This window comes from Orbicella franksi, chromosome 2, assembly GCF_964199315.1.
Source record: "Orbicella franksi chromosome 2, jaOrbFran1.1, whole genome shotgun sequence".
Taxonomy (NCBI): Eukaryota; Metazoa; Cnidaria; class Anthozoa; order Scleractinia; family Merulinidae; genus Orbicella; species Orbicella franksi.
The window spans coordinates 31417349-31430123 of NC_138146.1; the positions used below are offsets into that span (position 1 = coordinate 31417349).

The 12775-nt window shown below is 36.4% G+C and overlaps 2 protein-coding genes across 5 annotated transcripts in view; both read right to left on the bottom strand.

Moving 5' to 3' along the window:
• LOC145479283 (talin-like) overlaps nt 1-5311 on the bottom strand; it is a 41096-nt gene extending 35785 nt beyond the window's left edge. Inside the window, exons 1-5 of the mRNA XM_081457603.1 lie at nt 5155-5311; nt 2647-2737; nt 1909-1984; nt 1191-1288; nt 463-537 (exon numbers count right to left, since the gene is read on the bottom strand). Of these exons, the coding sequence (XP_081313729.1) occupies nt 463-537; nt 1191-1288; nt 1909-1984; nt 2647-2703 (306 nt within the window). The 5' untranslated portion in view covers nt 2704-2737; nt 5155-5311. The remainder of the gene's footprint in view (nt 1-462; nt 538-1190; nt 1289-1908; nt 1985-2646; nt 2738-5154) is intronic.
• Nucleotides 5312-10482: 5171 nt separating this feature from the next.
• The window catches only part of LOC145479286 (uncharacterized), a 35882-nt gene continuing 33589 nt past the window's right edge, over nt 10483-12775 (bottom strand). For 3 of the 4 annotated variants that reach the window (XM_081457605.1, XM_081457608.1, XM_081457607.1), the window contains one exon: nt 10484-12775. This exon is cut by the window's right edge and continues 2788 nt beyond it. The gene's annotated coding sequence lies outside the window, so the exon portion shown is untranslated. The other variant, XM_081457606.1, reaches the window with a different exon arrangement.

The window sequence follows — 12775 nt, forward strand, 5'->3', positions numbered from 1 at the left end:
AATGTAAGGCTGACAGTTGACAATATTGCCTCAAAATTAGCCACAAAGAACATTCAAACTATACCATACAAGCAACTGTACAGTGTGTCAACAAAAAAATTTGGGGGATTGGCCTTCGGCAAACTCTATTTATGTTGTACTGGCCCGAAAATCATTTTCACTAAGCCCTAAAAAGTTTATCTCTTACAGTACATATGTACTTCTGTAATTTGAATTTCCTCAAAAAAATACCTTTTTTTAATTCTCAACAAAACTTGCATGCCCATCAAGCAAGTGATGGACAGAATCTAAAAGCCCTCTTGGAAAATCTACTAGCCTCCGGATATCAGTCAGGAATTTCTTTGCACACTGCTGTACATGTAAAAGTAAATGTACTATGCATGCATACAACATGCTGATAGACACAAGTGAGATGCTTTGCAGCAAAAACGCAGCAAAAAATGGCCCAGACAAACTAATTACCTGTAATGTTTTCACTGATCCATCCATGAATTTGATTTTTAGATGTCTAACTTTAGACTTGTAGTCAAGCATATCCTGAAAAGTTAGTAGATGAAATTATTTCCACATCTGACATACAATACGTACTTGAGCAGTGTATTATGGTTACAAGATATACCATCATGAATTACAAGTACATATACATATTAAGATATTTTACAACATAAAGGAATAACTAACTAATAATAGATAAATATAAATAAACTGGACAGGAAAAAACTTTTTTAATTCTGCTATTGTGTTCCTGTTCATTATTTTTTGTGCACAATCGTTGTAATTATTTCCACACTAAAAATACCACTTATTCAGAGTTTTATTAAGGGCCAAGCACTAGGCAAATTGACCAGTCATGACGACAATTTTGCCTGCCTGATTTGACCTCTAGAGGACAATCTTTCTATATTAGAATTTCAGTTGACATAGTTTTGCCAGCCTGTGAAAACCAGTTGCCCTCCTGCTGAAAACATTAATGGAACCTGTTATTATTCATCTCCAAATGCACTCTATACTTGGAAAACACTTGATGATTTTACGGTACTGCTCAGAAAAGATGCAAAGCTAACTCATATGCCATGCAGACAAGACAGATAAATTATACTGATTCTGAAGAATCCTTCTGATAGCACAGGGTACTGCATGCGATGAAAGAAAGCACTTAGTCTAACATTTGCACTGTAGTAATTACTTACACCAGACTTGAGCGGGTAGAAATCAAGGGTCCTGGCAGGTTCTAACCATTTTCCTTTTGATGGATCATCATCTTGACTAAATAACCCATAATCTGAAACTACACGGGAGAGCACTGAGATAATGGACCATCATGAATAATGCACTTTACTACTAGGTTGTTCTATGCAAGCAGTGAACTTACACCCATACATTGAAAACATGATTGATCATTACAGACTGAAAAAAATCAGACTTGAACGGGATTAAAATTCATGACCTCTGCGACAGAAATACAGTACTCTACCAACTGAGCTATCAAGCCAATTGGAAGCTGGCCACGCTATGAGTTCATAATATACATGTAACCATAGATAGTGAAGATACAAAGTGAATATATGAAAGGTTACATCTTTCTCTGCAGTTCAAATATATGACATTTCATATATACACTTGTATCTTCACTATCTACGGGTATATTATTTGGTTAGCAAATTGTATTTGTTTCTTGTGGAACATTATATTTCTGACATACACGTAGCAAAAGGTGCATGTCAAAAATGGTGAGCCTGAGTTGGTTCAAATGAAAATGTGATTGATTCAGATAAAATAAAATCTGACCCATAATCTAACCAATTAAATTGCACAATTCATCTAGACTGCTCAAGCAGCAGAAAAAAACAGCAAGGGCTTTTCTTAGAAAATAAATTAATTGAGAACTACACTAAGTATTTTACTTACTTTTGCCTGGACTAGATCCTGGAACTCTTTCTCTTATAATTCTCAATGCTTCTGCTATGGTAGCTTCTGGGTTGAACTACATATTAATAAAATGAATTTAATTTTCTCCCAGCAAGGATAAACTTCATTCCACATATATATGGGTTTTTGACCAAGCATGAGGTCAAGATGGCTGGAAATTTGCCAAGTTCATTTTTGCATGTTCATGGACCAAGATGAAGTCAAGGTCTATAAACATGCAAAAAAGAAAGAAAAGAAAAGAAAAAAAGAAAGAGGCCAATATCAAGCATCCTGACTGAACAAGCTTGGTCAATAAAGGATTTATTATACGGAAAAAGAACACTATTTTTACTTGCGGGGCACAGTGGGTATTCCCAAGCTGGCAAGACAGCGTAACCTTGCCCCCTTGGTTAGCCAATCCCAGTGCAGGATTATGTTAATCTTGCGCAGAGCTTGCTGTTCACTAAATTACTTACAATGACCAAAAGCCCTTTTCACGGTTACCTTTGCTCATGTACATTACCACAAAATCTAGCATGTATGTGAGGCAATTTTGGGCTATTTTGTAGTTTTAACCCAAAATTGCCTCACATCCACGTTGGATTACATTGTAATGCAAATGAGAAAAATTAACCGTGAAAAGGGCTATTCCAGGATACTGTGTTTTACACATACTCTGTTCCTGATACGTGCAGTATTCAATACATGAACTGGTACAGCATAAACAGAAAACCCCACCTGTAAAGTCTTGACAGAGCTATTCTGGACAATGTTGATTTTCAGTGTCAGTGCCATGTTTAAATGCTGTGATTCCCTACTGGTCTATAACCTGAAAACAGTCATCATGGAATAAATATTCCAATCTCTTACATTGTTCATAAAAAAAGTTATCGAGTAAATATTCTTATGTTTTAATTCACAAAAAAAGATATCTTGATTTCACAAAGAGTTGCCAAAACAAAAATGTAAAAGTAATGGCTAGCTGGTTTTTATAATTCAAAGATTATCAATTAATTTGTACTCTGGCAAAATTTGCACACATTTGGTGACATTTTTTATTCTGGATTCTTTTCTTGATAACTTGTAGACATCAAACGAGCAGTTTATTCTTTGAGTGCTTATTGCATCAAGAAAGTCAAAGGTTGAGAAAATGCTTTCCTCAACCAACTCACTCATTTGCAATAAATGTACATGTACATCGCATTAAAAACTTGCAAATATCAAAATACCATTCAACATGACAAGAAGTGTGTACAGGACTTTCTCTCTATCACAGTTTCTGCTGGGTACATGTATACAGCACACAGCACACAAAGGAAGGAACTCAAATTTTTTCCAGCTTGCTTTCTGCAACTAGGATATTTAAGTCCAAAATTCCACTATATACTGACAAAAAAAATATTTCTTCTTTTTGGAATTTTATCAGTTAAGAATTAAACAAAGACAACACTGCAATATCTTACAGTACTTCTATAATTGTTATGAATTTCCTTAAATAGATTGAATCCACTGGCTTGGCTACAAGATCCACTAGCCTGGGATAATGGACAAGGCTTTCTTTGCACACTCGGAACACTGACAGGACACAATACCAAAACATCCAGCAGACAGGTATGTTTGGATAATTCACAAAGATGCATATCACATTAATTTTCTCATTATAGCTTTTAAACCTTCTAATTGTGTTCAAACAACATGACCTGTCAGTCAGGGGTCAAATGCAAAATAGCGAAGCACAATCTGCCCAAGTTTGATCTATCTATCACAAATCATTTAAAATTAATTCAATTAAAATGGCCATTAGGCATTCTGCAGACCCTGCTACTCAAGTTAATTCATTCATGCGCATTTCTCGATTTTTAAAAATATGTGAACAAGTAGAATCAAGAAGAATAGTAGCAGGGTATTCTGCAGTTGCTCTGAACAAAAATATATTTCACAGAAATACTTATCTGTTGTTTCTGTATTAAACTCTAGTTACCTGACCTCATTAACAACATCTGCTCGTAAATGCAATGGGTGAGAATTGCGTTTCGCATTGTATTCAGTACTAAAGCTTTTAGCTAAAGTTACATAAAACATACACAGGTTATCAGATTTACCACATAGCTATGCAGAGCAGGTTTATTATCAAAATCACATCAAATTACAGCAAAAGATGGTAAACACAGTTGTAATATATGAAATACATGTGCAAATGTAACATAAACACTTTCAATTAACACTGGAAGGCATAGCAGCACAAACTACGCATTAGGCCACGAGTAAAGTTGTTCTCAGTGTTATGCTACTAAAATTAGCTTTGAATGTATCAAACTTATATTACAAGCTAACATTTGAGAAGGCAAATTGAATAACGTCAAGTAGACTTTACGGTCACTCACCAAAAAATTCGACTTCTGTTGTCTACAAAATAAACTCTAAATGGAACCATCATTAAAATTTTAGAATTACAAAAGTGCTGAAGCTTCGGTAAAGTAAATGGGATAATTTTACAGATTCCCAAGGTTACATGAATTGACAGGTACAACGTTGGCTTTACAACCAACGTAGAACGCCTCTATAACTTACCAAAAATAGTAGATGAAAACATGAAAGTTAAAAGTGAAAAATAGTGACTAACAAAGCTGCAGTCGATAGTTCAAGTTTCAATATTAAGCCAAAACAAATAAAAATTAAATTGGGCTCTAGCTGAGGAACTGAAGTGAGAGCTGAACTTCTGTTGAAAGAATGATTCCGTCATACAAACAGCTGAGAAATTTTCTTGAGCAAAATCATGATGTTCGATCATGCCTATTTAAGTTACACTAAAACAAATCCATTCTACGATATCTTAAAAGAAAAATAAATATATATTTACGTTCGTTTAGGAAACACTTGATTCTTCTTTGTCATCGTAGCAGAACAAGCAGACAAACAGCTGAGCTCAATTTCGAAATGCTATCATTGATAGTAAGGCTTAAAGCATGTGCATGTCTAAATTAAGCTTATTTTCACGGTTCATAAACATGCATGCCTTTACTGTGGAAGTTTATGTGTCGTTACTTCGCTCAATATTGTATGATTTAGCTAACACGACTCAGTGAGCTCAAGCTGCAAACTGGCAATTGCTTGATATCGAGCACGCGCTCGTAAAATATTTTTTTGAAAAACCAGGCCTTGTTTGAGGAGAATGCCTTCGACACTTCACTGGAATGAAATTCCATAACACAACCAACAATAACGCGAAAGGAAAAGAGCACTTACCTCCAATATTTTGTCTCAAATGCGAAAAATATGCAAATCTCTTCCCAGATAATAGCCAAACTGACTAATTTTACACCTCCCAAAGGAAGAATTTCAAAGACGGAAATACGACATCGAGCTTGGGATCAGAAATGGCCGCGACTTCGTGACCCGCGGGCGGCAACCAGAAATGCCCATATATGGTATGCAACAATATCGAGAATACTCGAGCAAATCCGACGAAAGTGATTCAAATTTGCCCCCAAATCCGGACATCTGCTTTGAAACGGATGTTTTTTTCTTCCACCATTTATTTACGAGGTCTGACTCAAAGAAATTAACATTTGAATTCTTTTGTTTTGCTTTTCTTTTTTTCTAAATACTCCTCTGTGGGAATAAAAGTCACATATTGTGGTGATAAACAGCGTTGGATCAAGGGGGGTACCCATGGGGCCCACTGCTCCCCCTTATTTTGGGTAAAAAAAATCACAGAAGGAAGAAAAGCCGGCAAGGTCTGGATCGCCACTGACAAATATGACAAAACAACACATGTTGTAAAAAACTATGATTTTAAATTTGATGTTTCGTATGCTTCTACATCTTCAGAAATAGCCATTATGCTAAAATGTGGTAACTAAATTTAAGTATCGGTGAATGAAAGACTGGCAACAAGTAAGGAGAAAAAAATAATAGATTTGTACCCTGTATATAGCCTAGCTTCATAATAATAGTTATTGTATTTAACAACCAGACTTCCGTACACGAATTGGTCATTTAACTTTTGTGGCCGTGAAAACACAACCAAAACAAGAAACATTTTTTTCTTATTTGGAGGAGATACAAACATAAGAAGTGAAAACAGCTAGGGAAGCAAATGTAGTTACCTTGGCCAGGGTCAGTGATTTCTAAGAAAATGGGTTCATCTTTTAGCTGGCTTCATGTTTACTCCTATGGGGAGCCACCAAACATGGATGTTACTAAGAGGATACCAAAAGCATTATCAGAATCTTGAAACTTACGAATTGGCCGCCAACACATTTTTTCTATTATATCATCCCAGGTGTGATACGTCACATGCACAACCTTTTCAAGACTTTCAAGGCAAAAGCCACAAATTATGAATACTTCTTTAAACCATGACTTCCAGAATTTAATCTGGACTAGTGCTATATATTATGTAATAAAAGTTCTAATCAGTACGAGGCAGTAACAAAAACCATAACGACTGGAAAACTTCTCTTGGAGATGGAGACAGGGATCGGTCTGGGGATAGATGCCCCAACCAAAACACCCTATAGCATGGAATGGGATTCTCTCATTCAAGATAAAAAGCAAAGAAGAGAACTTGTCACTCAGAGACGAAGCAGCTCGTCACTCAGAGTCGGTTATGGTGAAAAGGTAAAACCCTAAATTGATTGCCCAAAGTAAACTAGTTCCTATTCCACATTGTTACATAGCTGGAGTTTAGTTAAATCTAACATGGGTTCTTGCTGGTTCTAATTAATCAGAAGTTACTTTCACTTTATTACTGTAACTTTTGTAAACTAGTTTTTAGCTATTAAGATATGATTGATCATCACAGTTACACACACAACTTAAGCAGTTGTGAAATTAAGGCCTGAAAATTTAAGGCCTGAATTCTTTTCAAGCCTTAATTTCACAACTGCAATGATCAATCATATCTTCATAACTTTCTCTGCAGTTCAAATATATGATCTTTCATATATATATTCAGTTGAATTCTTTACCATCTATGGGTTTATCACGAACTCTCAAAATGACCAGCTCCCAGTTGGGTCGATAGCTAAGTTGGTAGAGCACCGCACTGTTATTGCAGACGTCATGGGTTCGAATCCCATTCAGGCCTGAATTTTTTTGAGGCCTTAATTTCACAACTGCTTAAGTTGTGTGTATAATTGCGATTATCAATCATGTCTTCATATCTTCCTGCACAGTTAAAATATATGATCTTTCATATATTCACTTGTACTAGTTATTAGCTACTGACTTTAGATAGGTACCCCAATTAGCTAATCTATAGCTAAATACACATTAATAAAGACACGTTAATAAAGTTTTTACTCATTCATTCACTCACTTGGGATTTTTTCTCCCCCTTTTTTTTTCCTACCATTAAAGAATGCATAAAATTCATTGATCGCTGACCCATACAAAAACTTCTGAACACAATATAATAATAAAATAAACTCAAGTGGTTTCTGAGTGTTGTTAATTAATTATTATTATTTTGGTAGTTGCTCAATTTGAAATAGGACTCCAGAAATTTTCAAACATCCTTGAACTTGATTGAATCCCAGAAGTAATTCTTCTTGCCTTATTTCTGTGCACCAAATAACACAAAATGCAGTTACTGATCCCTTAGGAAACAGTTTTGCTGTCATCTAATATCAAGATTCTTGGCAAAGCAAAACTGTTTTCTTCAAGACCAGTAATTAAGACCCCATCCACACTACACTGGAGAAATATTTGAAATGACGTTTCTACACTGAAAACGCCAAACGTTTTCTGTTCACACTACGCCAGAAATTTAAAAACTCGGCAATCACGGCCAATTGTCATACAATCCCACTCAGATTTGTGAAAACACACATGACAACTTAGTGAGGTACACCCATGTATGTGGAATCTTGCACAACCTGTCGAATGTCTGGTTTAGGCCAGTTTTGCTAACTGTCGCATTTGCTACTTTCAAGCTAGTTTGCCACAGGTTTGCTACCCACAGGCCAAGGTCACTACGTCAGCTAACTGAGTTTGGCTTGGCACTGGATGAAAGAACAAGGAATAATCTATATGCTCACTAAATCTTGGGTCAATATATTTTTTGTTTTGCAAATTTTAGTTTATTGATAGTGGCGAACATGAATTAAATAGGTTGGCATACTGGAAGTTGCAAGTAGCGAACTCGATCATAGCAAACTCAACAAGCAGAGAAACTGGCTGTTACTGAATGTCATATATAGCAGATTACTATACCTGATAGTTGAGTTATTTACTATTGTGGCAATTATTTCACTACAATGCACATGTCACTGGCTATATCGAACAGAATTCGTTCCATATTTCATCCCCTGAGATCATTTTCTTGAGCTAAAGCGTGGATATAACAGTACTTTTCTGCCAAGTCCCTCCGTAGAACAACACCATGGCATAATCCTGCCTCTAAAGCCTCATATGTTGCTCGAGCTCCACTTCCCTGCTTCCATAGCAACAGCACATTATAACACTTCTCTACAACTTTACGATTCTCCTCGTCTACAACCTCAATATTGGCTTCAGGTATTCCTAAAGCACGAGCTAGATTCTTCCATTTTGCTCCGAGCTCAGAAGACAGATTAAGGAGCTCTGCTTCTGAAGGAATTCCGATTCTTCTGTGCATGTTTTAACGACCTCCAAATCTCTGATTACTATGAAACAAGATATAAGATAATTGTCATAATATGCCTCAAGCTCATGTACTTAAACTTTCTTATGAACTATATAAGTTACTTAGTTTATAGCCTGTGCCACAGCCGCCCTAATCGTGACTGAAAAAAAGGCTGTTATTAATTTAATATTCAGCTTGAATTTGGTTCAGCGAAAAATACATAAGGCCCACAAAGTTAGATTACCTGCCAGTTAAAACTGAATGTCACAATTTAAAAGTACCCTCAGTAGCTTGCAAACGTATTATACTTTATGCTGGTATGCAACGAAGTTGTTAGTATTTGATCGACTCAATCAATACTTTCCGCCATCTTGGATACAAAACTCTTCTCTCAACCAGACCTCTCCCCGAAAAGAATATAGGAGTGGTCTTTTCTCCGCGAAAGACTAAGCTCCAGCGCGGGAAGCTCTCCAGTGGAGCACCATGGGTAAGAATTTTCTTTGCATACTCTGGGGGAGAGGGAAAGGAGTGTCAAGGAAACCCAGGGCTTTTGGGTGAGCAGCCCACGTTTTTCCGGCAGGAAACAGCGTGAAAATTGCATTAGCCATCTAAGCGAAACGATTGTTCCCGAAAACAGAAGTTTTCCATCCAAAGAAGTAAAACTTCATTTCTGTTAATGTTATGCCACAGGGAGCACACGATTTTGTTGAGTAGGAAGAGAGTAAGTTATATAGGAATGAAAAGAATGTACAATTTACCTTTGTCTCCTGTTGTCATTTCTTACGCGACAACCGCTAACTACAAGTCCTGCGTGACACTGTAGCGCTAAACTCGTACCTAGGCCTTTTCGCGCTCTACAATTTTTTTTTTTTTTTTTTTTTTTTGACTTTTCTTCTGACATATTCCTTGCACAATTGTCTCTTGGAAAGTCCCTAATATATTGCGTACGTAATTTCTACAAACTTGGTTAGGTTCATTGTGTGTAGTTTGTTACAATTTAACTGGAAACAATAGCAAGACCACACGCTGAACAATTACATACTCACAATTGATCATTTTTTGAGTTTCTGATCCAAGAAAAACTAATTCCCTTTTCCCGTATGGTCAGTTATTGCAATCAGGAGCTCCGCTTTTAGGCTTGGCTAAATCTATATATTAATCATATTACTCACGCTAAAGCGTGATTTGAATATTATTTTTGCTGACGGCTTTGCAGTCAAATTATCGGCCGTAGCATTACCAGTCTTTTACAAGTAACCTTTTAATAATGAAATTCACCTAAGCATTTCACCAAACCGAATAAACTGAACAATCGAATCGAGGAAATCTCCACACTTTGTCAACACGATATGCAAATCACCACGTACTAGCGTCAAATATGAACTCCTGTTCGCTTGTAAAGCATAAAACGGTTTCTTGACTTTTTTTGGGTTTCAACCGCAACAGAAGATGAGTCAACCCGGTAGGTTACTCCCTTATATGGGCTCTGTAGGTATGTGCGGCCCCAAAGGGTATAGTTTTTAGCCGTTTTTGGTCAGAAATAGAGTATCGATTTTGGCCATTTTGGTCTCAAATAGAGTATGGTTTTTGCACTCTTGTTCTGAATTGAGTATGGTTTTTAGAAGAAGCTATCCTACCTAGTGAAAGCATATAAACATTGCCTTTAACATTGGTCTGAACTAGGGAACTAATTTATCAGGCAGTCTGAAACAGGGTATTGATTTAAGGGCCACGTCTTAAAGAGCTAGTCATAGCTTCAGCGCACTTCAGTAACTTTGAACATAACCGGACCATTATTTTTAAGATTCCAGCTATGAAATTGTTTTGCGTCTCACTTTTCGAAGTCACTCTCATAATAGTTCCTCTTTATTTTGTCTAGGATACTCATAAAAGCTGTGAAGCTTTAGCTTTGAAAGGCGTTTTACCTTTTACCCGCCGTTCAGGCTGCTTTGTCAACTTTGTATACTTAAACACAGTCCATATGTCAGTTGACACCCAAATGAAACAAATACCTTGCTGTTCTTTTTCTTTTGAATAGTTTTTTTTTATTTTCACGATCTTGGAGGTTTTATATTATTTGGCATACATAAAAAGCCCTAATTCAAATTTAACCCCTTCGTGCTATGAACAAGTTTAGTTTGATTTACCATCCATTAGTGAACCAGTCCATTTGTATCGGGGCGTTTCTACCACGTCCTACTTGTTAACACTCTTACCTTGTCCACGTTTAGACCTAACATCAGTATAGCAAACGCACAGAGTAAAGGTTTCTGATTATTTTTTTGGCACATGATGTACTTAGCAGGTACAATGGGTAGGTCCGAGGGTTGCATGATCTCAAAGAAATGTTTGTTGCAAATAACAAAGAACAACCGACAACGTTAAAAGTAGTTGGAAGGCACTAACTTTATTCCAGAGTTTTAACAATAAATGTTTTAATTATTAATGAGACTTTTCTCCAAAACACTGACTGTTCGACTTCGGGGTAAAGAGGGCTTTGCCCGACCTGCCATGTTACCCGTCATATCGTTCGACTAAATTTGGGTTCCACTCTAGACTGAAACCTTGTCGTCTGAACCTAAACATGACGTGTTCGAGTGACAATACCATGAGCCATTTCCCGTTTACCCTTCAATCCTTTCACTAGTCCTCGAGTTAAACCATTGGCATGGCAATGCGTTTTATTGCTCGCTCCGTTTTGACTTAATCAAACTCATTTAAATTCGAAAGGTTAGCAAGAAACCTCATTTTAAAGTAGAGATAAAAGACAACACGGAAATGGCCTATTTATGTTAACGTGGAGGGTCTGGCACATCCATCCTCGTGCGTTTCACAAGAACAGCAAGTGACTACAAAAGTCAAAACATTTCTACAATAAAGGTTTTCACTCTACCAAGAGAGTTATTCCCCCTCACAAGCCTTATTCTCAAGGTAATCCTTCTCACTAGGTTAGTTTTAGACATGGTACCCGTTCTCTCTCGGACATGTTACCACGGACGTTGCCTGGATGTCTTCGTGGAAGATGAAAATGCCACGCTGTCCACGAAAGCAAACTCTGAGTCACAGAATTTGCTATTTCTCGACAACAGCCAGAAGTGATCTAAAATAACTTGACAGGGATTACCTTGGTACTAAGGTCGATATGGGGCATTAATTTCAGAAATATAGCAGCTTTCGTAAGCTTTTAATCCTTTTGCTTGTTAGCAGCTGTAATTGTTTTGGGGCTAGGAGCATTGCTTTTCTTGTTTGTTCTATTTTCCTCCAAGAAGGGTATCAAGCCATTCATGTAATACTTTACGAGAGCTGCTACGCGACCCATTAATTCTCCTACCCTTCATTTTTTCTTTACTCTACCTGTTTTCACACAAAACCTCTTAAGCATGAAAATTGAATAGTAAACGAAAGTGCGTTATCTTAGAAACTTACAATACTGTATTGATACGTCGTCTAGCCATGGCGGTACTTAAATTTGCTAAGAATATCACTGAAATATCTTTTAAAACATCGCGACAATATTATCATAAAACAATAAGCAACACATTTTATTATAGTAATTACTTCTAAATTTACTCTAAATTTTATTGTGATTTTAATATCTATTTTACTACTGTTTAGTCTAAGAAAAATAGTTATCTTATAGTAGAAAATTAATTATATTTGATACACTTTCTAGCTCGGTCGTAATTTACCAATAATATCATGGAAAAAATTCCCTGAAAAATTACCTTGGAATAATGAGCAACACATTTTTACAATTACACCACCAAATACAATGTATTCTCTCAATTTTATCAATAGCGAAATTACGGGACTGTCACAGCAAATCAAAGCCAAAGCAGCTCTAGTCTTCCTTACCACCAGCATTCTACTAATACACTCTTTGTTTGGTAAGAATCCTTATTGAGGCTGAGATTATCCCAGTTTTTCAAAAATTTCTTACGACTAAACCAAAACACCATCTTTTTACTATCTTCTTTTTCTCTTTTTCAATTTTGTTAGCATGGATTTTTTTTTCTTTCAGTGGATAAACGGACTCCTCTTCCATAAAACTCTCAAAATCTAAAAATAAATTCTCTCCGAGTGACTTTTTACACACAAATTCAAAGCACATAAAGGACATAGCGAAACGGTGAATTTTAGACTTTAAAAATGTTAGAAGAGTGGCAAGAAAATTCGTAGGCTACAAAGATGGGAACTCGTGTCAGACTAATTACAAATGGCTATCTTTAAAACGAGGAACGGGGAATCGGAGAATGG